At 39.6% G+C, this 26,786-nt stretch overlaps 1 protein-coding gene across 4 annotated transcripts in view; it reads left to right on the plus strand.

The window, feature by feature from the left end:
* tenm2a (teneurin transmembrane protein 2a) overlaps positions 1-26,786 on the plus strand; it is a 369,158-nt gene that overhangs the window by 267,558 nt on the left and 74,814 nt on the right. For all 4 annotated transcript variants that reach the window (XM_065271749.2, XM_065271750.2, XM_065271751.2 and 1 more), the window contains one exon: positions 10,385-10,637. In XM_065271749.2, coding sequence (XP_065127821.2) covers positions 10,385-10,637 — 253 coding nt within the window. The remainder of the gene's footprint in view (positions 1-10,384; positions 10,638-26,786) is intronic.

Raw genomic sequence — 26,786 nt, forward strand, 5'->3', positions numbered from 1 at the left:
ACCTAAAACTTCCCATGCAGTCACTTGCCTCACTTTTTATAAGTTAGATCTAGGTATTACTTTTTACAGTGTAGGTTGAATTGACTTGCAAAACCAAATTATTTTAAGTTCATGCTGCACCTTAATATCTTTAATATTGATGAAGGTCATGTCAAATATTGAAATCACTGTGAAATCAAACATCATAAATATAAAAAAAACTTTTGAAAAGAAATGTTGAAGGTTATAATTTTAGATTTAAAGATTATGAGGGCACATGCATATAACAATGACGTGCATAGATAAACAATTTATAATTCATTTTATGGTGACTTTAAAAGAAACCTCCAATTATAATGAACTCATTATAACGCTGATGGAATGAAACTGTAAAAAACATAAACAGCGTTGTAAAACGTTAGTTGCAGAAAGTTAAACCTCTCTAGGTGATTAAAGGCTGAAAGTACCTCTATCTTCCAGTTTATTGCTGTTTTTCACAACATACAAGTAACGGGCAGCCCACACTCGGAGTCGGCCCTGAGCTGGGATGTGCTTTATATTACATCCAACATCTCTGCAGTCTGTTGAGTGTTGACTCCTGGCACTCTCTGTGGTGAGAGAAAACCACATTGTTATCAGCAAAATTAGGGGGGGGGGTGATATGAGGATATGAAAGAAGGTCTCAGTGGCTGTTTCCTAATTATACCTCTCAATTTATTCACAAACAGACACAAGCGCTTTCCGGTCATATCACACTTGCTTTTACCTCCTGCGTTCTGGGGCCTCTCTCTCAGCTCTTTTATCATCCCAAATTGACATTTATGTTTTGACTCCAATTGTTTCCTAAGGTTTCTATCGCTTCTATCCAGCGGCTCCTATCGGTTTGGTTGTCTGGCTACATGGCTTCCGATCTGTGGATTTGGTTGTTGGTTTAGCTGTAGCCAAAGAAAGGGCTTTGGATTATCCTTGGCACATAAAAGGGACGGCTAATATTTTGTGCATATATTCAGCAGTGCTGGCGTAAATAAAAAAATATTTTAACATCCAGTTTGGAATAACGTATGTGCACTGTAGTTGAGTTATATGTTTTAGGCATTATTTAGTTGAATAAAGCATTCAATGGACCCAGATTATGCAACTAAAAAAAAACTTTAATTAGTCATTCCAAAAATAAGTGTTTCAGTGTGGGTATAAATCTGTCAGTGTCCTAGAGTAAAGGAGACATCGGGGAGTAAAAAAGGACGGCGATTGCTGTGTGCTGTGGGTGTGAATTTTTACCCACACACACAAAGAGTTTCAACACAGCCATTTCACAGTCGGCTTGGGATAAAAGCTGATGATGCGTGCAGGGGTTTACGAATGAAGAATGCTTCTCATGAATATGAAAACAACCTTTTCATCAGTCTACGAAGGGCTGACGGGGAGACTACAGTGTTTCGCTTCTGTCAGGAGCGACTTTCAGTCGTTGTTTTCTCAAGCTTGAGAAAATGACTTTCGGCCCTTTATTTCTTTTTTTTTGGTTGGTTGTGCTGCTTAAAGCACATTCATGAAGAATCAGTCAAATAAATACTGTTATTTAACCTCAAATGATGACAGACAGATATGTATTTCGCTGTACATGATATCCCATGTATGATCCGGAAAAGATATCCTTTCTTCACATGGGTTTTGTTGGAGATGTAGTTTGTCTTCGCTGCCTATGTTTCGAATGGTTTATCATGAAAAAAGCAAAGAAACACAATACATTGATTGTGATTTATCTTGCTTGACTAAGAATAAATGTCATCGTCTTACCTGTGATAACAGTCACTTAAATTCTCCTCAGAGACACCAGATAAGGCTGCAAGGAGCTTTTGAGGCTCTGTTTTGTATATAAATTGTGATATTTTTTTTTTAATTAGATCAATTTGCAGTTACAATATATAATTAATAATACATAATAATATAATTATTTTAGAGCCTGACAGTAGTCATGTATAAGAGAAACCAGTTTACTACCATGTTAGCCAGAATTAGATGTTTTTCTCATCCTTTCACCATCAGCAGGGTGGATATTTGAAATGGACTCCTTACTGGGCTTCCTAAAAACCATTAGACAGCTGCGGCTCATTCAGAACGCTGCTGCCAGAATTTTGCCCATGATCCAAAAAAATACTTCACTTTAGTCCTCATGTCCTTACACTGGCTTCCAGTTACATTTAAAATAGATTTTAAAGAATTATTACTCATTTATAAATAACTCAATGGCTTAGGACCTATATATATACTTGTACTGTATGTTGCAGATATGCTTATTGTATATAAACTTAACAGATTACTTCCATCATTAGGATCAAGTCAATTAGAAAGGTTCACTCAAAACGAAGTGAATCAGCATTTAGCTATTACGCCACACGTAGCTTAAATCAGCTTTCAGAAGAGATCATATGTTTCTTTAAAAGTAGACATCTGTTGTGCATTTACTGAATGTGCTGTTTAACATTTACTGTACTTTTATTCCACTCATTTTTATTTCTGCTTTATTCTTTTAAGACATTCATACTGAGACTGGTCTAGCTGTATATGTAAAAATATGTACTGTATCGGCGTTTTGTCCAGATGGATCTGCCGTTGAAAACTATATATTTTTTAAACCAGGTCCCAGAGTGGATAAATCTGGGACCCAATCAAAATTAACCCGTTTAATCCCACATTTTTCTTGCAATTTGAATACATGCAAGTGTACGGAGTGTGTGATGTATGTTGAGATTACGTCTTTTGCAGCCTGACCGAACTGCGAGTTATTTCACTACAATGACACTAACATTGTGATTTATACTAATCATTGTGATTAAATGTTTACAACATTTCATTTATATCACAACATTTACTAAGTCATACAGTAAGACTATCTCTTACCATTTGTACATTAGGTGAACTTCATCCACGACGATACCCATACGTTTGCTTGAAAAATATTGGAGCCTAGCATGTCCCTCCACTTATTCAGCAGCCACGATTCTGGGGTTCCGAAAAGAAGCTGGCAACGACCACTAATTATATCCATCTCGTCGTGCACGCCGAGTTGCATCGCCATGATACCCATTTCAGTTGCTTCTTTAACTTGGTCCTCCATAAGTGCGATCAACTTTTGCAAATCCCGTAGGAAGGACAGCAAAAACATCTTTCCGATCAACAAATGCCTTGCTCGCGTTTCTCTGTTCCTCTTTTAAAATCAACGCTCTGTCGATATCTTTTAGAACAAACTCAATGTCAGAATCCACACATCTGAATTCTACAGTGGCAGCCATTTCGATGTAAATAGATTCAACACACGTGCTCTTTGGTGACGTGGTTGATTACGTTACTGTTGATCATCTGTCCATCATCGTATAAAGCCAGCCCTGACAATTTTATTGGTCGACCAGCTTTGGGACTCACATAGTAGCTCCTCAACGGAGAAACCCCAGACCGATCTTTTCCTGCCTCAAAATGTTGTGGGCGGGGCTAAGATCGGCTGGCACCCAGGCTACCCTACATCTAAAACTTAAAAAAGTAACATATCCAACATATAACAATGAGATATGTCATGCACAAAGATGCACCCTGGAGGAACTTCTGCATGTTCGGCTAGACCAAGGACTACGCTTGAGCCCTGTCCTAGGCCAGTTTCAGGGAGATGTGTGTGCACTCCGCAATAGGGCTCCATATGATACATGTACCCTGTAGGGGATGAAAGGCTCCACAGTTTATACCCAAACCTGTTTGGATTGCCCCTGATAGACTGCTTGCAACCATGCCTGCCATAATAAGGTATCATGCTTTCGTTGACCAATAACCATTTTTGGTATAGTATCATTTTGTAAGACTCATTCAGCGCACTGAAGATGGGCCATACTTTGTAAAAAGGGTCGTTTGTGGCCTCTGAGTTATCCACCAGATGGATTGAGGCCATTATCTCATCAAAGCGATTCCTTCTCATTGCATTTGAGATGGCTTCATTGGAGACATCATGGTCATATGACCAAGACATGTGCCGCCGTGGCACAGAACTGTAGCCAGATGTGAGAAGAACCCCATAGAAAGTTAGCAACTCATCCATGTTTAGATCAAGTGTTTTCCCTTTGGTTTGCATTAAATAGATATTTAACTTCTCAAGAGTGAGCTCCCTCAGAGTAGGAGGGTACATCAACAGGAACAAATTGGATGGATCAGATCTAGTTTGCTTTATGCACTCTGCAGAATTACAGCGCCACACACTGGTTTGGCATGTATACTCCATTTGAGACTAGATTTGAGTATGTTTCAGTGGTTTCTTGTGTACGCACATATTTCTTAAGGAGATGCAGTGTTATCAGAACGAGGAGCTTTTATTAAAACGAGGATAAAAACGTGTTACTGGTTAAGCTGTAACAGATGATCTACTGTTGCACTGCTGAAATATGTAGTTTAATTACTCATCATTTTTGTAGCTAGTGCATACTGCAACTTACAATTAAAAATGACACTATAAATCTCCTATAAGACCTTGTGCGAAAGGCTTTTGGGTTGTAATTATTTAGCTGTTTAATTAAATAATGCGTGTGCATTTTTGTGCGTGCATGTCTGTAAGTTTGTGTACGTATTCTCAGGAGAGTATTTGAGTGTGTATTGGCAGATGTTAAGTGTCTCTCTCAGGTTAAGAGGCCGCCCTCCTCCCCCATAGAACATCTGTACATTGTCCTCCCCCCACCTACACCTGGGCCCAAAATCAGGCCAGATTCACTCTTAAAGCAGCCTGCTGACGAGGACTTTTACTACAGCCACAGGGAAAGTGTCTCTAGAGAAGAGAATGCATTCATCTTGTGGTCCCAGACAGCCATATATAGTGTGACAAACAAAAGCACCCTTAAAGAAAAGTTAACAATGTCAAGACCGATTTTCACCATACTGTATAGAGCTAATGAGTGACAGGAGCTAAACTTCACCTCACCTTACCACTGCAGAATTGCTCTTATATTTATATACTGTAGAGCATGTATGTATCCTTCAGTGTGTCAGTTTTTGCTTCCGACACCCATTCTCAAGCCTTTTGGACCCATGCACAAGCCTTTTGTGCCGACACCCATGCACAAGGCTTTTGGACCTATGCACAAGCCTTTTGGACCCATGCTCAAGCCTTTTGGACCCATGCACAAGCCTTTTGGACCCATGCACGAGCCTTTTGTGCCGACACCCATGCACGAGCCTTTTGGACCCATGCACGAGCCTTTTGGACCCATGCACAAGCCTTTTGGACCCATGCACAAGCCTTTTGGACCCATGCACAAGCCTTTTGGACCCATGCACGAGCCTTTTGTGCCGACACCCATGCACGAGCCTTTTGGACCCATGCACGAGCCTTTTGGACCCATGCACAAGCCTTTTATCCTGACACCCATGCACAAGCCTTTTGGACCCATGCACAAGCCTTTTGTGCCGACACCCATGCACAAGCCTTTTGGACCTATGCACAAGCCTTTTATCCCGACACCCATGCACAAGCCTTTTGGACCCATGCACAAGCGTTTTGGACCCATGCACAAGCCTTTTGTGCCGACACCCATGCACAAGCCTTTTGGACCTATGCACAAGCCTTTTGGACCCATGCACAGGCCTTTTGTGCCGAGACCCATATACAAGCCTTTTGTGATACTTATTTGTCATTTTTAAACTTGATAGCCCAGGTCCTTATGTTTTGGGGGGTTTTTTGGACATAAATTGACCTTTTGTATTTATTTAAAAAATCTTTCTGTATGGTTTTAGAATGGCATCCACTAAGGATTTAAATAAGCAGATTCATGACAGAATGTTGATATGTAACTGAACTTTCCTTTCAGTGACTACAAAACTCTTAAATATCTTTCAAAGACTTAAGACCATTTAATCCAATGATGACTACAGTAGGTTTTTTTCCCAAAAGCACTTATTGTATCAACCTGATAGGCCTACTTTAAATATGATTTTATTTTCCATCAGATTAAAAATCTGACACCTGACTCCAGTTTTCAGCAAATCCAATCGGAATGGTTGATTCCATCAGTATGCATCGGACAGTACATTAATCGTCCACTGACGTGCCATCAGGGCAATCATAAAACTTGTCTGAACGACTGATGGAAAGGTAGATAGAGTGATTTTTGAGTCTTAAAGTCTTATGGTGTTTAGATATACACACAGGATACACCGGGACTCTGTGTTGTCCATTTCCTCAGCTCCGCTCCACTGATCAACACTCACTGATCTCAGATCAGAGCCTGGGTCATCAGAGCGTGTCACCCCGTGCAGAGCCACTGTGCTCAGATCAGTCCTGTGTGATCTTTCTCTGTTTCACTGACCAGCTTTAGACAGGGGTTCAAAACCCCATCACCCACCCCATTGAGCCTGATCACCTGGGATCACACCCAATTCCCAGCATTCTGAGATGGGATTTGCGCTTAGTCCATGTTTGATCTGGCAATGTTTCCATTGTAATGCAGCGAGAAATAGCAGATTACACGCCCCGGCTGTTCTGGGTCAGCACTGATCCACCTTACCTACATTTTAACATGTTTTTATACACTGTTCTCCTTTTGCTGGATTTAGATTTCAACCCCACATTTTGTTTGTGAATAAACCTTTTAAATAAACCTCAAATTAGTTTAATTCCCATTTTCTCTCTGTTCCTCTCTGTCGCTTACTGCATTCTTGTTGTCCTTGGAACATAATAATATTGTGTTTAAAAAGACAAAAGGATAAGAAAAAAAATCACAGATTTAGCCTCATTCAGTAAAAAACACTTGCTAAGTGAGGCCAAGCAGATGGAAAATACAAAAGTCTCTGGCAGTGTCGCTGATGAATAAAGCTAATCTCTTTATTTATTTTCTGTATAAATTAAGAAATTAATCTTATTGCATAGCCAAATGAGGCAGTTTATTAGGTTTGAGAGTTTGTTCAGAATTAAACTCTAGCTAGCTGTCAACATTTGTAAATGACATTAACAAATAGCAACAACAAATACCATGGTATGTTTTAAGGTTAACCGATAACAACAGTATTAGCATCTTTTACCATGCCTGCACCGTGGTGCTTCCATACTTATTTTAAAGGCAGGTTAAATTTATGCATTTGGAAGCCTCTTTATCCAAAGTGTGTGTTCCCTGTGAACCGTTGTGACATTCTCACAGATGGCCGATTAATTGCCTTTAAAGGCCACGGCAGATGTACTGTATATCGCACGGTCTTACATAAAAGACCATTAATGTTGCATGGTCTAATCTCGCAGCCTCATATCTTACAACTTCCCTGGTAACAAATGTAAAGGACAGAAAATATCTCACAGCATGCACCTGATTTACAGGTGTGACAGCATTACGCTAGATAAGTATTACTACACAGGGGACGAGTCAGGTGTGTTTTAACTTACCTGTTGGCCCTGCATCTGCTCCTGCTGATGAGACGTATGACAACGATAGACAGGAGATCAGCCCATAAAACTCGCTCTCAGGCAACCGTCATGGATCAACAAGCTTGAGATGGGCAGGTTGAGAAAATGAAAATGGTTTTGAGTGCTGCTGGGTAGAAAACTTGTATTGCGAGGCTCATCTTTATTGCATTACTTTGCGTTTCTTGGGAAAACATGATTACACTAGGAACATGTTGGAAGCTTCTTGCTTGGACTCCTGTTCTTTTCTGATAAGAGTAATAGATGTAACATGATAGAGAGATTTGTTTTCTTTTTAGTTTAAAATTACATAGCAGGCAATTCGTATATACCCCAGGCTCTTACAAAGGGACCCTGAAGTCAAGAGCTGCCGCCCACTGTATGCTGCACAAGGCTATGGAGTAGTAAAATGTTTCATGGCAAACAGAATGCATGTTTCCTAATGACGCACGGCAGAATTAAGCATTACATTTAGGCAAACCATGTCAGTTGATGCCCGTTGGAAACGCATCGCCAACACAGATTAAAGTAAGAAGACACAAGCTTCCTGTCTTGCGAGTGTCTTAACAAGCTGGGAGGCTGTGTGTTTTTCAGGGCTTCCTGCCGCCACCGAACACATTTGACTCTGAATTCGGCAAGAAAGAATAACAAAACACAAACAGCTTTGGCAGCCTGTCATAACAAAGAACGTCCCCAGTCCCTGATTTGATGTCGAGTGTGATTGCGCGTCACCCTCACACCACTGTTATTGCGTCTGGCTTTCCTGCATCACTGAGCACAGCGGTATTGACATATTTTTGACGTTTCCAAACATAATTGATTGACAGCCTGATACAGAACCGCCTGAAGGATTCTGATCCATGTTATTCTAGGAAAATCCTATGTTGACTAATAATTTCCAGATGGAAAGATGGATGGAAGTTACACTACTTTTGTTTATTAAAAAGTATGTGACAAAAAATATATATTGATTTTGTAAATTATGCATATGCAACAAAGGATGTTGCCCACAGCCACTGATTTAGAATTAGCTTTTCTTATTACACTAATGATTAAAGTTTGGGTTTGAGTGGAGGAAACTTTTTCCAATTTTCTCCCAGAAATCTTCAGTCTCTAGCATAAAGTATACACATCTTGTCCTTGGCTAGAGAAAAGTCAAGGCCAAGATTCTCCAGCCCTTAAGCTAAATTTATACTTGTGACTCAAGTGTATGGCGTATGCAATACGCCATACCCTGATGCGCACCTCCCCATAAATGTAACAATGCGTCTTAATTCTATGCGAACCACTGTGATTGGTCTGCTAGTACAGGGCTCGAAAATGCGACCAATTTGGTTGCACATTGGACCAAATTTTTCAATGGTGCGACTTAAAAGAATCTGAGGTTGCACCAGTGCAACCAGTCGTTCAAGTGAAAAAAGTCTCCGCAACTTGAAAGTCTTCTTCTGGTTCAACAACAGATGTACATTAGACACACACATACACTGTGGTCTAAATCAATCAGATAATGAAGGGCGGACACCTCCCCTCCCTCATTATGGGCGTTTCACATGGTACACAGCAACCGTGAGAAAGCGGAAAACGGGGGCGGATACAGAGGTTAAGCGGAGTTGGTCCACAGGCTGGTCCACACGCCTTGCCTCTGCACACCAAAAAAATGTGGGTACACCTAACTTTTGTGCTGGTGCACCTTTCTTAGGCGCACCAGTGCAACCAGTGCAAAAAGTTAGTGTAGAGCCCTGTGCTAGAATAGCCTGGCTCCGCCCTCCTACGTGCTTCCGCTTATTTTTCATTTCAATTCAGCAGTACGTCTGGGATGGCTCTATAGAGTTTCGTTTTCTCCTGCAAAAATCTGCAGGACCAATCAGCGAACAGATGGGGGTGGCTAAGAACGATGACGTTGAGGTCGTGCGTCAGTTTGAGTTGTAATTCAGTAATGGCAGCGGAGAAAGACGTGAGAAAAGCTATTCGGTTTGTTGTTGCAAAACTGCTGAATATACAGAAGTTAAAGCCGGAGCAAGAACCATGTTTGCTAACTTTTGTTTGTCTGATTATTCTGACTTGTTGTTTCCGGACGGTTTCGGTGCATGATATACGTCACGACCACATGTTAGTGATTGGCTTTGGCAGATCCTGAGTGACTCTGGGCATATCCAATAGTTTTAAACTTCAACAATGGACCCTCCTTAACAGAAGTAATGCTTTGCAATGGAGCGTGGCCAGACTCTCTGTACAAATGAAATGAATGTATGAGAGTCTGGTTATACCAGGCTAGTGCTAGAAGCCCTCACTAAGGTAAAAAAAAATCTGCAATATATAGCATCACATTTCCAGCTGGCAACAGCAAAAACAAAGGTGGACCAAGTTGAAGAGCGATATTAAAAGGTTCACAGTGTAGATTATTAGCGGCATCTAGCTGTGAGACTGTGAATTGCAACCAATTGCTTAGTCCACAGCTCACCCCTCCCTTTCGAAACGCATAGTTAACATGTCAAAATAACGTATGTAGATAAAAACGTCTCACTTTAAGTTTAAATGCACCACTGATAATATAGTTATGTATATTAATTTGCATTTCTGTTAAGAGGTCTTTCTAAAAGTTACACGATGCACCTTTATCAACTCAGACTTTCTATGCCGTCACTGTTGATGCTTTTCCAACAATGTACAGTTGTACACAACAAGCGGCTGCTGCTTCAGCTTTTTTTCTGACATATTGCACCTGACATGCCCATGGACACTGCCTCTTGCCTGTCTGCATGTCGATGTGGACAGCGATGCAAAAGTATAAATGAAAACTGACGAGTAGCCTCCAGCGTAGAGAGTACGGCGAAGGTTTGACTTAGAAATATAAATCAGGCTTTACGGTACACACTGTGCCTGTGAATACAACACAACGTCTTTGATGACCTGAAATTACTGTACAAAAAGCTTTCAGAAATTCAGGTTTTGTGTGCTAACATTTTATTGTTCTTCTTACCCCAGGTGTTCCAAACCATCACAGCCAGTCAACTCTGCGGCCACCCATTCCTCCACCACACAATCACCATACGCTGTCGCACCACCAATCTTCTGCTAATTCCCTGAACCGCAACACACTAGGCGGGAACACGCTGGGCGGCCGACGCAACCCCATTCACGCCCCTCCGTCCGCCCCGGGCGACGGGCCAACCACACCCGAGTCAGTGCAGCTGCAGGACAGCTGGGTGCTTAACAGCAACGTCCCTTTGGAGACCAGGTCAGTGGTTACTTTCTGCACACCTCAACACTTCTATACGACCAGTTTACACAGGAAAATAAATGACAGCATTCACTTTCAGCACAAATCACTGTTATAATGAAAAGCTGTAGTTAGGAGCACATTTCTCACAGTAGGGACATTTAAATAACAGGTTGCATTCGAACTCTGACAAAACATCTCTCTGACTTCCCCAGGGAACTAGATTATTGATAGCCATGTGCGTTTATCCAAAGAAGTGTCTTTATTAAAATTTGAAAAGTGCTTTTGGCTGGTTATAGCAATTTAGGAACTTTGACAGATGTAGTCATTTTACCTATTTCTGAATTTGTTGTTCTTAAGTTTAGAATAAATATTTTTGTTATACAAGCAAAAGTAAAGTAATTTATTTTGTTTAGCAGTTGGAAAGCTGTTTGCCCAATCAGGCTAAAGAAGCTATATAATTTTGTATACAAAAGCCTCTAAATGCCACCTCTGTTGAAAATGAGATAATGATATTAACCGAATGCTTTCTGCGTGTATTATACGTTCATTAAATATTAACACTTAAAATCCACTTAATCCCGGCCTTAGGCCATTCAGAAATAATGATTTGCTGGCGGAATCCATTAAGAGTATGATCTGAAATGCTTGTTTACAAGAAAACTTGTAAGACGCACTTAAACGGTTTCGGATCTGAGCTTTTCAATTGCTTTATCTGACGATACCGATTATAGGCGAATACATCTCTAACAATTTCCCACAAATACAAAATCACAACGCACACAGTCATCTCTTTAGCTCCATTCTTTATCATTCTCTTTTTTGTGGACATGCTTCTCCTGGGCAGAGGGTCACCTCCTCTGTTCCGAGATCAGAGAGCCTGAATGTACTATTCATGAGGCTGAGTTGCATGTTTAATTCACCAGGACAGGTCTCAGACCTGTAGGAAGCACAGGTTCCTGCCTGGCTGTAATTAAAGTAGGGCTGATAGACTGTCCTGTATGACATGAATGCAATGGGACTGCTGGAGCCTCCGTGTCCAGGACTCCGTTCAGGGTCGCCGTGTGACGCTTACACACGTGCACAAAATCCCTGTGACCTACAATATTGACTGTCAGTATTATTGTAAACTATAATAACAAGGCTACACTGTAAAAATCTATCTGTCATAAATGTTTAACTCTTTCCCCGTCAGCGTTTTTTAAAAAGTTGCAAGCCAGCGCCAGCATTTTTTATGATTTTCACAAAAGTTTAATGTCCGCGGCGCCCAGCTACGACTTAGGAAGTTGCTCAAATCCCTGTCACGGCACAGAGCGCCACTCACATAGTTTAACATTAAATAACATCATATTTGTCCCAAATCATTCACGATAAACATTAGCTGCTAACGTATATTTTGCATTTTGAAGTAGAAGCTATCTGACTAAGATCACGCTATTTAATGTGCACTTCCGGATCTACGAACCCTCTGAAGTGTCCTAACGCGGCGCGGCGCTGAGCTGCGCGTCCGGTGTGTGACCCTCTTAAGTCCTAACAGCAAAAATCGCATGTTAACACAAACTATTTCAGCATAACATGTTTGTCAAGTGTTTAATGCATGCCTCACCAAATACAATTTGTGTCAGATTTAATGAATCATTCTCACATTTCATCGTATTCGAATGTAATTAACGCTACATCTCATAACGCCACATTTCATTGTTTATTTATTACAAATTCTGAAGGCATATTACAGCAAAGCCCCTTAAATACCAAATATTCTGCACTGAGTATCTGCCGCTCAGGTGTGTTAAAAACGGCAGCCATCAAAGGGAACCAGCAGCACAAAGCCCGCCATCTGCCGAAACCGGCCCACTCTCCCCACACCAATCCAAACCTCACCGAGCCAGGAAACCAGCTCAAGCTCTGGCCCCTCTCCCTGTTCCCCTGCTAGCAGGCCCCGCCCCACTCTCTGCAGCTTTTTAATTGGGGTTCTGTCAATGCAGATGGGCCACCTGTCACACACGCATACACGCATGTAATTCACAAACTCATTTCCAATATATTCAGATTCATTAACTGTGTTACTCATCGCATTTGCGGAGGCTTTGAAGTGACTGCGTGATGTTGGGAGCTCACGAGTACAGATTGGACCGCCAGCAGACCACACAGGCTTTGTGCTGGCATTGCCCAATACCACACACACCATTCCTGGGCAACAGGCGGGTCTTCTCAGCACAATCCCGCAGGTGCCTGTTCCCTTCAATTTATGGTTATCACAGTCATGAAAATATGGCCTTAAAGGGGACGTAGAAACCAGGATTGTCCTTTTGTTACCATTGCATGCCTGTTTAAATCGGAATGTGGAAAATCATCATGTGTTCGGGTTCAAGAACTATTGACTACATTTATACGTTGACTATAATAAAATTCACAAATTTTGTTAAATACGAACCCTTTAGGAATATAGCAGAGGAATTGAAATAAAATTGATAATGCCATGAAAGAAACTAGCTCCCATAAAATTGGATATGGCACATTAAATAGTTGAATACTGTAGATCTCTGATAAATATAACACACTGGTCACAGGTAGAGACGGCAGTGGCTCATCTCCGATTTCCTCTGGGCCAGACAGCCCTAAGCCAGCACACTAAAGTTAATAGACCTATTTTTACTGTATCAACAGCAAGGCAGAGGGCATTTTCACACCCCTTTTTCCTCTACAGGACAAAAACATTTATCAAGTCCACCTCTGCACTTTTTTAAATCAGAGAGATAGAGAGAGAGAGAGCTTGGAGGGGTATCTCCATCACTTTGAGCAGAGGAGAAAACAGTCCTGTGGTAAAGCAGACTCTCTCTGTGTCTCTTTCTATGCCTTGCTCTCTCTTCTGGAAGAGCAGTTATGTTTTGTCTTCCCTTTTGACCTGCACTTTTCTAGCTACTGAGTGGTGCAGAATTGCACAGTTAATTTAGATGTTGGATTGACACTGGAAAGTTTCCAAGGGATTTTTTTGTTTACTGTCTTATGCCAGGGTCACACTAGACTTTTCATTCCATTGACTTCCATCCATATGCATGCGAATGCGGCAGACCAGAAACGCAAGCAAAATGTAGCATTTTGCCACGTTCCAAAGTTCAAGTTTGGTGAACTTTGACCTGTAAAATTGTTTCATTAAGACCTTCTCATATGACTGAAAATAAATGTATTTTATTTCTTAAAATAATAATAAAATTGTAAGTGTGGGTTCGAATCCACTGTGACACACCATTGTGTCCCTGAGCAAGACACTTAACCCCTAGTTGCTCCAGCGGCGTGCGACCTCTGACATGTATAGTAATTGTAAGTCGCTTTGGATAAAAGTGTAAGCTAAATGAATAAATGTAAATGTAAATAAAATAAAAAATTACGATGCAAGCACGTCATAATCTGTGATGTTGTGTTTAATAAACAGCATTTTATTGCATGATATCATATCCAGTTTTTGCCAATAAACGCAGGGCTCTGCGTCATCACTGTTTTATGTCTCTAGAGTAGACATGGGCCAGTTACCGGTTTCAAGGTATACTGGGGTTTTAAAGAGTCAAACCATAAAAAACACAAAAATGTTCTGTGATACCGTTTCCAGGGTATAAGCTGTGTTTACACAAAATTAATTAAATCATTAAAGGGGACTTATCATGAAAATTTGACTTTTCCATGTTTAAGTGCTATAATTGGGTCCCCAGTGTTTTTAGCAACCCCAGTATTTTTTTATCAATGTGAAAAAGATCATCCCAGTAAGTTTTGGTAAATTATTCCCCATAAGCATGTAAATCATAGGTCATTGAAATTTAGCTCCCCTAGTGATGTCAGAAGGGGATAATACCGCCCCTTAATCTGCACTATCCAACCACGCCACTGCCATTTAGAGATCAGCTAATTTGCATGTTAAAGGACACACCCAATAACGGCACAGTTTTGCTCACACCTACAAAGTGACAAATTTAACATGTTATAATAAATTATCTATATGATATTTTTTGCCAAAACATTACATATGTACTTTGGGGACATCAAAAAAAGTCTTGTGAAATATCCCCTTAAAGTCATGTCATTGATTTAATGCTTACTTTTAATATATATATTACAAAAATATATATTTTTTGAAAGAATATGTAAAGAATAATTGGTGACTGGCTATCGAATTAATCAAAAGTAATTCACACCCAATGTGTTAATGCGGCACAGCGCGAAGCGGGCATGCATTATTTTCAAATAATTCACAGGACCAAAGTCAATTATTTCCCTTATACCACATTACCACAGACATTGCTAAGACCTTGCTCTGGTGGTTATTTTAAGACATTTGACAAGGTAGGTGTGCATTTATTGAAAAATAATCCATACCCGTGAACATTTCTCACCATTCAGAATAAAGCATTCAACAGCCCCGTGGTTTTATAATTTAAAGGCTTTATTTTTACCTGGCATGCAAAGTTGTTATTTGTATATACAGACATTTGAAGAAAACACATTTTAGTATTGCAATACTGCAACACCGTGAAACCATGATATTTTTGCAAAGTCAAAGTCTCATACACACTGTAGAAGTGGTCAGGGGTGGGCAGACTCTGGCCCCTCTAATATCTAATAGAAGCTTGATTTACTGTGTAGTAGTGCATCTAGAGCATTAACATTAATCATAATTAAGTTCATTCACTTTGTCATGAAGATCATTATTCAAATTTGTGTATGATTTATATCCTATATTTTCTCAGTGAATTCTGGTTGAAATCTCTGTTATTGATTGTTAAACTTCAAGCAGGTTTTTGCATTTGGGTTGTTTGATTGAAACTCTCCACACGACCGTCCGGATGAAGAACAAAGAGTGAGGAACTTGACATTTAAAAGCAAAGATTTTTTTTCCTTTTTCGAAGTAGAGGTCAAGCCTATTTTTGTTGAGGTGGGTGACTTTTAAAGGAGATTAGATTGATTATCCTGACTATTCCACATACAGATTAACACTCTGAGCCAGTCAGACAGGATCACACCGTTGTGTGCGCGCACAAGGTCTTTATGTAAATTCTGTTATTTTATAGGTCAGGTCTTTCCAGGTCTTTGAAGTAGAAAACTGAAGCATTCTCAGAGAGGAATGGGCACAGCTGCCAGTACCAAAAGATTGATTGCCTAAGTATGCAGTTGTCAGACAGGTAAAGGAGAGAGACTGAGAGGGGAGGGAAAGAGGGAGGATCCTGGAGATTGCTTTGGCTGAAAAAGAGAGAGAAATACAAAAACATGGAAGAGGGTGGAATCGGTTTTTGGTGGCATAAATGACTGAAGATGGCTGCGGTTGTGTGAAGGCTTATTTCCAATCATGGAGTAAGGCCTCTTCACCAGCTGATGCCTGCTTCAATTTCACTCTCATCTCACGATAGTAAGAGTCGCTCTCCTCCCCTCCTATTCACACAAACTCAAAATTAGATTCCCGAGCAGGCCGCGCCAGCACAATTGTGCCACAGAAGAAATGCTTTAACGTGTGTGCTTTTGGGGGGCACCTGCTACAGTAACACCCATGCTGGTGTTTGTTTTTTGTGTGTGTTTAAAGCAAAGACCTAGGCCTCAACTACAAGATTGTAGTTTCCCTGTGTGTGCACTAGAGATTTGACATTTGAAGTGCACTTTTTATTAATCAATGTTTCCTGCACTGCTTTTTAGCGCCACGACAAAATAAAAGTTTTCATAAGTTTGATATTTGTTTCATTTAAAAACATACTAGTGTAGTCCAGTTTGTGAAACTATCCCCAGGCCTAAACGGAATCCGCGCCCGCAGATTTAATGCCCGTCATTGACAAGCACACATAGTCTATCCCGCACGTTTGTGAGTCGTCATTTACAAGTACATTTACCCTACGCGTGCTGTTTCCTTTGACTGTTTTAATGATAGAGAGCACTAACCATTTGATATTTGAGATAAAATAAAACGTACCGCTGAGTTAAGCAGATCTCACTTGACTCTGTCGTGCAAGTGACGCGTGACAGTCAGCACATGATCATTACAAATCTGTTTAAAAGACAAATGCTCTTGTTATGTTTAATATAAAGCTTTTATTATGTTGTTAAAATAAAGAAATAATTTGACATGCTAAATTCATAATGAAAACGTATTTACACAAGCTTTTTTATTCTGCTATAATATATAACACTATAAACAGTAATATATGTAATTTTATATACAAACTCATTCTATATTGACTTGCACATTATCTGGTTCATGTTGGTCCAGTTATATTCAGAGGACTCATTGGTTTGGTGTATTCATTTTCACTGTAAGCCTTAAAAAAGTAATTATTTTAGGTGTAATTTTGTAATATTTACAGTGTAAAATCCCCTGATATTTTAAAAAAACATTTAAAATTATTCCGCAGATTAAAAAAAAAATCCACAGAAAAAGTAAAAACCGTCCACAGATTTTGACTGGCCCTGCCAATGACTTTTAAAATTGGTTATTTTCGACAAATCACTAAGGAGACTTACAAACTCTCTATAGTTATTGGTTTCAATTAATCTCCTGAATCCTGAATCTATAAGAGTGCTTATTGACTTATGACTTGATTCACTTACTGAACCACAGATCATTACTTTCAGTTCATCCGACTCAGAATGAGGTTTTAAAGTGTATATTAGGTTTTTTAAACTTTAATCAGTTTAAAAAAATCAAGAAAACATGTCCAATATGAGGTTAAACAGGCCAAAAATGAGTTTACAGTTGATGCACACTTACAGATTATTATCATATCTATACATTCTGCATCATTTCACATTTTTCGATTGTGGATTATATAATTTTTGCAGCCCCACCCACTCTGTCTCACAAATCTTTTTGATTTTAATAAAGACAAACCAATCAAAGTAAATCCACTGGTGTTATGTAGCTATTTTTTTTTTAATAGATCCCCTGCAATTCCCCCATGAACCACTGACGTCTGATGACGTCTTGGTACCCATTTCATTCTAAATTGTGATTGGTCCTTATCACACATTGCCTTGCAGACATTACTGCTGTATTTTTTTTTCAAGAAATGTATATCTAATTGAAAGATTTTTGTGCAGAGCGGTGTGTGCAGACATAACTAAAGAGATTAAGTAAGACATGCAGCTTTTAAGGGAGAATGAAAGAAAGAAAGTTGGCCATGCAAATGAATTGTTCAGATTCCCAAGCATGTGTTGAAACACATCCCTCTCTCACTCTCTTTCTCTCTCTTGTTCGCTTCCTCTTCTTCTTACATGCTATTCTCTTGCTTCCCTATTTTTCTTTCACTCTCAGACTTCATCAGTGGTTGCCAAGGTATCTGTGTGGGGCAGATTTAAATTCTCAGCTGCGTTCCGGGGCCAATTTGTTATCCTAACGGGAGCCAATCAGAATACAGGTGCCTGCAGCTCACCGAAGATTTATGGTCCCTCTCTGCACTCATGCCGCACGCAGATCAAATTCTGGATATGGCACAGCAATCCCAGCAAATATAATTAGAAAACTTTTGGAGACCTTTGTTTTGGTATTTAAAGTACCCGAAGAAGAGGAGATTGGGGAGGAAAGGAAAGTTTTGCAAAAGCAAAATAAAAAGTGCTGCGTAGGTCAGCGAGAAGAAAACTTTATTTCGTGCAATGGCCGGTGTTTTGGGTCGTAGGTGTATGGTTTTGCGTGCGAGTAGTCTAAAAACAGTATTTTAACAAGTATTTTACTTGCACAGAGATGTATTTTAAGGCTGCAGTCATTTACTGTGCCTGGTTTGATAGGTGCTGATGTTGGTTATTTTAAAGTGGAGAAGTGATGTATATAATGAGGATGTCAATCAGGGCCATGTGGGCAGAGAGTCTGAGATCAGACAGTTAAATGAGGGATAGATCTGAAAATGGAAAGTTAAAAATGAATAAATAAGCACTGGTTTCTGACACTAACTGCATGTGTGGTGATGAGGGGTCTTCTGGGGCTGTCACAACTAATGAGTGGCAAGGAATGCATTTATAACCGAGCTCAATATCGCACGCACACACCTGTCTGACTGAGATGGGTCATTAATCAGAGAATAGACACAATGACCTCAATGACAACTTCAGCGTCTGCAGAGATGTTCTTTTCTCAAGACATTATGTCCCTTATTTCACCGTCCCTGCGGACTTTAAAAAGTGCAAAACTGCTATTGTCTCCAGACTGCCCTCTGAGTAACCCGTCCCTGTCAGCACTCCTGTTTTCGGTGTCCGTCTGGCCCTTTTTATTTCCTGTCCACCCCCTGGTCTGGACTGATCTCTCTCTCTCTCATTCTATCTCTCCCTTACTTTTTCCGTGTCTCTCAACCTCCCAGTTGGCTTTCACTTTTCCCTCAGCTTCCCTCCCAAACAATGCTCAACATAAATCACTGTCAATTAAGCACGCCATGTAAATCAAGCATTTTAATTTCATTTCACAATTAAGCCACTCCATATACGTTCAGCTTCCCCTCACCATCCCGAGATGAAATGAGCTTTCAATAGAGATTCAGCCAAATGGCTATGAGTTAGACACACGCTCTTCCAAAATGACCTTAATTAATTTCCCTCCACCGCCCCTGTCAGCTGGCAAATTAGTGGCTGCAACCTTCTGCGTGGGTAAAAATGATTTGGCATTTAAGTGACTGACTTGACCTTGCGAGTCGCCCGACTTCAGACGGTGGCAGAATGACATGGAGGCGGCGCACAGGAAGCATAGCTGTATTTTTAGTCATGCACTATTGCTTCCTTTCTGTCACTCTGACGCTCATTGCAGGCCTGATTACTGCCTACCTGTAACCTGCTAACTTCCCTATACAGAGCGTTCACGTTGCACCTGTCAGGTAGACGTGGAGAATGGCAACGAGAGTTCAGATAGAGGCACGATGTGGGTGTGCTGTCTGTGTGGCATCACACCATCAATTGGAGAAATGAGAAGGGCGGAGATGGAGCGAGTGAGAGAGAGAGAGAGAGAGAGAGAGAGAAAGTGTAAATATGAGGAAATGTGAGAGTTCGCTTTTCCACCGTTGACCGAGCGTCACGGTTCATGCACACAATTATTCGTGCCGTGTGTGTTTGTGCACAACTGTGTGTAAGCGTGTGTAAGCATGTGCACGTGTGTATGTAAGTAAGGCCTAAGGCAGAGGAGATGTCACCCTCAGCAGGGCAAAAAACAGCTTTGTTATGTAAAGTCTTGATGTGGAATCCTCCATGTGGCCTCCATTTATTACAGCGCTGCATTATTACCATTTATTACCATGCATTAGGTTTATCAGCCTCCTCTTACCCTCTGTGTCTCTCCCTTGGTGGCTGGTGTGAAGGACAAACCTTTGAAAGACAGATCTTTTTTTCCACTTTGTGCTGTTTTTTCCCAAAAGATCGCCAGTCACATACTTGACTTCGCTTGCCTGTGTGTGAGCACACTTTCAGATTCTGGGGTACACAATAGAGATCTCATTTTAACTTAAGGAAGGACAGCAAACAGGAATTGTCCTTTATAATATTTATGGTAATGGGATTTCCTCCTAAAATCAGAGACAGTGGGACCAAAAATGGCTCTTCAATGACATCACTGTGGAGGACCTTTTGTAGAAAAGGTACAGGAGCACAGCTTACCAATAGTTAAATATCCCTGATGGGTTAGTTAGGTGCTGACCCCTGAATGTCTCCTGGGCCTTATTTTTGTCAGGGTTCTTTCTGTCTATCGAGGCACTATTGTGAAAAGATACAGGAATGTGTGGGTATAGACAGATAAGAGATGGGGGGTAATGGAAGGACCAGGGCACATCAGAACAAAAAATCAACCCTGGAAATGAAATCCACCGCTGGAACGTGTCTAGAAATATTGGAAGGCATCTTGTGGAAAAAGGCTATTAAAGATCACAGGAGTGAGCAGCCCGTGGTCATTTCCCTCATAGGTTAGAAGTATGAGGAACGGATGTACCCGGGGGGGCAGGGTTTGGGGTCCGGTCCGAAGACAAATCTCTCAGACGGATTCCTGACCGCAAAAAAGCTCTCAGCCTCTCAACCCAGCCTGCATCAGTCTTAATAGAGAACAAGAGCTGATAAAACACGGCAAACCCTGTGACCCCAGACTAATCGCAATGCCAACATGACCGCAGCTAATCCATTTTACACTACATCTCTTTTTGAACTGCATCCGTGCTTCTGGCGCAACCCGGTCCCGTGTGAGGAGAAAGCTTTCATTTGCGGAGCGGGATACACCAGCTCGGCCCTCAGAGCAGTAATTAACTGCTAAATTATTTAAGTACAATGCTAAATTGTACAAGTTTCATCAATAATCTATTGTACCACTAAGGCTATGCTAGCAAGTAACACTGCTAATGAGAGGGCGGCACAGAGGGGAGACTGATGCATACTTGTTAAAACCAGTGCGACACCAGAGTGCGTTCCCAAAGCTCAGTTGGTTGACAAAGGTTGAGGGTAGGATTTCCACGATCACATATAATGTGCTGATAATTATGCATAGCTTGAATGAATTTAAAGTTGCTGAATGAATAAATATCTGTAAGTGATTCAGAATGACATCATTTCTTAAAAGGTATCCTGATTATAAACACATTATCACTGGCACTGGCTATATGAATATGAAAATAAAAAAAACTAACAAATGTCATAGATTTAATCAACTTTAAAAAAATAAATTTCACTCGGAATCCGCCATTTTGTTTGTAAAGTGGTAAACAAGTTTTAGTCAGTATAAAAGGATGTGAAAAAGTATAGTTATCGTGACATCTGCATGGTATTAAAAATACAAGAACATAAACCTCTTCTGTGCAATCCGCTCAATATCAACCAGAGAGTAATATAAATGTGGCTCAATACAGAAACATACAATGAATTGGTTACATTTATATAGCACTTTTCTGCAGCACTCAAATGGCTTTACATATGAATGGGGGAATCTCCTCAACCACCACCAATGTGCAGCATCCACCTGGATGATGCGACGGCAGCCATATTGCGCCAGAACGCCCACCACACACCAGTTTATTAGTGGAGAGAAGACAGAGTGATATAGCCAATGATTTGTATATATGGGGATTATTAGTAGGCCAATGGGGAAGTTTGGCCAGGATGCCAGGGCACACCCCTACTCTTTATCGAATGACATCCTGGGATTTTAAATGACCACAGAGAGTCAGGACCTCGGTTTAACGTCTCATCTGAAATACAAATAAAAGATGACTAAAATAAAGATGATCTGAGCGGTAAGAAGTGGAGAGTCTAAAGTAAAACATTTTCATGTGAAAAATTAAAGTAGATGCCATAGTATTTACTTTAGTAAACTGAAATAATATTTTGACACACGTCATCGACTGAATGCACTACATGCAAAACTGAATGGCAGCCTCCATAGGTTAAGATGAGTATTGCATGTATGTGTTTTTTGAGTAGTAGAAGGCAAATATAAGGTATTAAAGCATACAAAGGGATGCACATAACTTTTCTGTCCTGGTTTTCAAAGGAGCACCTGGAGCTGCTGCCTGGTACTCACACTATTCATAGCACCGACATCCTACATGTCGTCATCATCGCTAATCTCCTGACTACTCTCTTCATCATATCACTTTGGTTTAAACATGGTAGACGATGATATATTTATATAATAAATATAAAATATGCCTGGTTATTGTTTTAACACATGTAACCTTTATAAATGCTAACTCATAAATGTCTATTTTGTTTAAGACAAATAAATGGTCAGAAATAAAAAAATATAATTATGAGCAATAGCACAAATAAATACAATAGAACAAACATACAAATGAAATAAACTGTGCTGTTAATGTTTTCAGGCTGGTCTGCAATTTTCAGGTAGAGTACAGAACCTAAAGTAAGACTTTATTATGATTTTCTTTGTCTGTGGTTTGATTAATATTAAAACAGCATCAGGTTTATACTCTAAAAATGGGTGTACTGTCACTTTAAATGCATGGATCCAATATATTGTTACACACGCATTTTTTTCTCAACTGCATAGATTTATTTAATGTGTAAAAAAACTTTTACTACTATAATCACGGCATTTTTGAGAGATGATTTAGTTTTAAAATGTCCGCTCAAGTACAGGAAAACAAACTCAGTTGGCATTTGCGCCCTGCCTGTCAGTTACTTAGCCTGGCTCCGGCCTCCTACAGATGTGGCCTTTAAAAATGCGCGTTTTCTCCCGCGGCATTCGCCAATTCGTCTCGCAGAGTCTCGCAGCATTCTGCAAGTGCTTTCGGGGGGGCTACTTTCCATTTTCCCTTAATGTGTTTCGCTTCACAGAATATCCACCAGGTGGCGCATAAAAACATTGCATTGCGTTGTTTCCAGAAGTTAATAAGGGCATTGCTGAATATTTTACATTGCTACTGTATTAAAACAGCAAAGTGATATGTCAACCCATTCTTGCCAGCATAACAGCGCATACAATTATTAAGATACGTGCAATGCGAACTTATAGGAAGTGCAACAGAGAATTTAGTGTGAGCCTAATAAACGCGACTCTATTTACAATGAATATCTTAATTATTTGTGTTGTCGAATTTTGACACCGTTTCATTGTTTGTTCATAATATTTATAATTGTCAGTTTTTCTAAAAGTATCAATATTTTAAACAGATTAATGTGGTATAAAAAAAGACATGTTTTAAAGTTAAAAATGTTGTAAAAAATATAGTAGTATTCTTATATTTTAAGAATAACAATATGATACATTTATACTGCGCTAAAATGCTTCACATATGGAAAGAGGAATTCTTCTCAACCACCACCAATAAAGTTTACAAATTATTCTTTAGAAAAAAAGGCGTTTAAACCCATGCGGGGTGTACAGTTGGCATATGATATCTTTTTTATTTCGTTTTTACATATTTATATTTATAAAATCTTTAATAATAGGCTACCTTTCTTGCGCATATGCAGTCAGTGTTTCTACCTAATTCATAATTGTAAAAAATATTATTGTAAAATAGAATATCACTAAAATAATTTATAAAAGTAACTTAATAAAATGTCTTAATGTCACTTATGTGTTTTTTTAGTTGGTCAAACCAAAATAATTGACGCGAACAGAGAAACTGTGCCTTTTGCGGACGAAAAACACCTCCGAAATGTTGAGTTTATGAATTTTTACAATATGTACTTTGTGAAATGTGTGTGTAAAATAATCAATTTTATAACATGTGGCTGTAGAGACAAACACGCCGCATCGCCTTCCAGATATCTTACACGTTCGCATTCAACACTTTTCAAAACTTATTTATATTAAATCTAATTAATAATTATAAATTATGACATGAGAAAATTAGAATTGTGCAAAGAGCCAATTCAGATATTGTTAATTAAAGCTGTTTTATACACCTTTCTGTTATAAATGTTTTAAAAAATATATTAGTATTCTTATATATTAAGAATAACAATATGATACATTTATATTGCGCTAAAATGCGTTACACATGGAAAGAGGAATTATTCTCAACCACCACCAATAAAGTTTAAACATTATTCTTTAGAAAAACGCCTCCGAAGTGTTGAGTTTATGAATATTTACACTTACAATATATACTTTGTGAAATGTGTGTTTAAAATAATAAATTTCATAACTGTAAAGACAAACACGCCGCATTGCATGATTTTATAAATACCGAGGTCCATATAAGTATTTTCCAGGGCATGCACCCCAGGAAAAAAAGCTTCTTATTTCCCTGCTCTACATATATGAATTTTAATACATCAGAAAACCAAAGAATCAAATACCTATAGATTTCAAACCATGTCAGTATGCAGAAGACTTGTATTGGTCATTAGGAATACATTGTAATAATTATTTTACCATCCTGGGCACACTAGTTGCTGCACACTTTCTCTTCTTTTGTTATTTATTTAACTTTAATGACTTCAACAGGTACTGTTTATTAGGCTTTAAGACTGAATGCAATAAAATGTTCAAGCCAAAATATGAACATTTAAACTCCGTGCACGCGCGCTACGGGTGGATGAAGCGTTGTACCGCGCACGTGATGCATGGCGTTTTCAAGTTCAAGCTTAGCAGAAGTCCAGTGCAACACAGGGAATCTAATCATTATACAGTTAAAAACATATCTTCAAGAATTAAAGGGTGGCGTGGAATGTTGTTAATAAACATGCTGAAAAACGGAAAGTGTATTCTAGTGGTGTAGTCTACGTGATACGCAGGTATACGCCGTATACCCACTAGAAATTGTCAAGGATTTCCGTATACCTACTAAAAATAGCGCGAGGATGCGTAACAGCATGGTTTTGTGATATTTTTAAACTTTTAGTCATAATATAGATGTGAAGCACTGACCATTAAATGCCACACTTGCTACCTTAGCGGGTTGAAATACATATTAGGCAATATACTTCCTGCCGAACTGCGCGATCCGATCGGCGTATGAATTTCTATGAAATCAAATTACTATAGTGACGCGAAAGTGACTGGGGAGCAGACTGGTGTTGCGCCACAAGTGAGTGACAGCAAAGTACCGCGAGAGAGACTCCAGTTATCACATGGAGAAATCTGCTTTGAATCGCTCTCGCGGTACTTTGACATCACCATGAGGTCTGCTTAGCGCCAAATGAAGTCGAACCTGCAGTGTAGCTGCTCACTCGACACTGTAAACAAACAGTCCATGTGGAGAAGAGAACGACGAGTGGAGCAGTGCACAACATAAAATCCATAGAGTTTACAACGCACATGTGAGTAAACAACATTTAAATAATCAGTCCAGTTTATTACTTTATCTGGAGGTAAGGCTCCAAATACAATAAAATAAGCCCGTAATTATATCCTGATGGTTTTAGCTTTCAGTATGTTTGCTTGTGCTTCACAGTGTTAAACTTTCCTTCTCTGTGTTAATTTATATATCTACGTTCAAGATGTATATGATCTTAAACTTCTGTGAGGAAATTCATGTCTGCGTTGATGTTCAGTTCAGACTTGCAAATTAAAGATCATTTTCTTCACTTTGGTTTGGGTGTCTAATATGCTACATTATGGTCTTGTAATAATAATTAAGTAAAAGCCTATTTTCATTTTTAAACAATGCTTATATTATATGCAAAAAAAGCTTTTATATCAATGACTATGCAAATGAGAGTAACTTCATGGTCATCTTAAATGTGTATTATGGTAATTAAAAACATTTACACCATTAAATTAAACATGGTAATGTTATCAATAGTTGTCAGATAATAGCTATTGAAAGAGTGGATATTTTTCTCCTTCAATCCAAGTGTTTGCCACGGATTGAAGATTGTAAACAGTTTATTTAATTTTAATTAACAGTTGAGTAACTTTTGGCCCTGGGTTAGATGTTGATTAACACTAAACCAGTCTAAAAATCAGTCCAGTTTCCCCAGCTGTAACCCATTGGCTGTTAAAGTCTTTTTTTTCTTATAATAAACTGACATGTTGATAACACATTCAGTTTATGTGTTTATGAGTACACTTTCAGAATGCTCTTAGTTACATGAATATCTATACTGTATGCATCTGTGAGTGTGGTGGTGCTTATGGGCTAGGACGAGTGAGCATAAGGGTGAGAGGGAAAAATCACAGTATACTCACTACAAAAATCTAGACTACACCACTGAACGGAGGTATGGCAAGAATCAGCAGTGAAGCAACCTACCCATTACACAAAAAATGCACACGGCCGCGCCGGTCTCAGTGTGTCTGCATCTATGAAAAAAATGTGCACCACCTGCATGCAGCGAGCACGCGCGCTGCCTGCACGACATCCAATCACTGCAGTCCCACGTTGGTTTGGATGTTGGGACCGTACCAGTACAGCTCAGCAGTGGTGTAGTCTACTAGGAATTGTAAAGGATTTCCGTATACCCGCTAAAAATAGCGTGAGGATGCGTAACAGCATGGTTTTGTGACATTTCAAACTTTTAGTAATAGTGAAGCACTGACCATTAGCATGCTACACTTGCTACTTTAGCGGGTTGAAATGCATATACATATTAGGCTATATATTTGGTGTGTTTGACTTTCTGCCGAACTGCGCGATCCGATCGGCATATGAAATCACTATAGCGGCGCGAAAGTGACGGGGGAGCAGAGTGGTGTGGCGCTACAAAACCCACAGGCGAGTGACAGCAAAGTACCGCGAGAGCGATTCAAAGCGGATTTATCCACGTGATAAC

This window comes from Paramisgurnus dabryanus, chromosome 16 (assembly GCF_030506205.2).
Source record: "Paramisgurnus dabryanus chromosome 16, PD_genome_1.1, whole genome shotgun sequence".
In the NCBI taxonomy this organism is placed as follows: Eukaryota; Metazoa; Chordata; class Actinopteri; order Cypriniformes; family Cobitidae; genus Paramisgurnus; species Paramisgurnus dabryanus.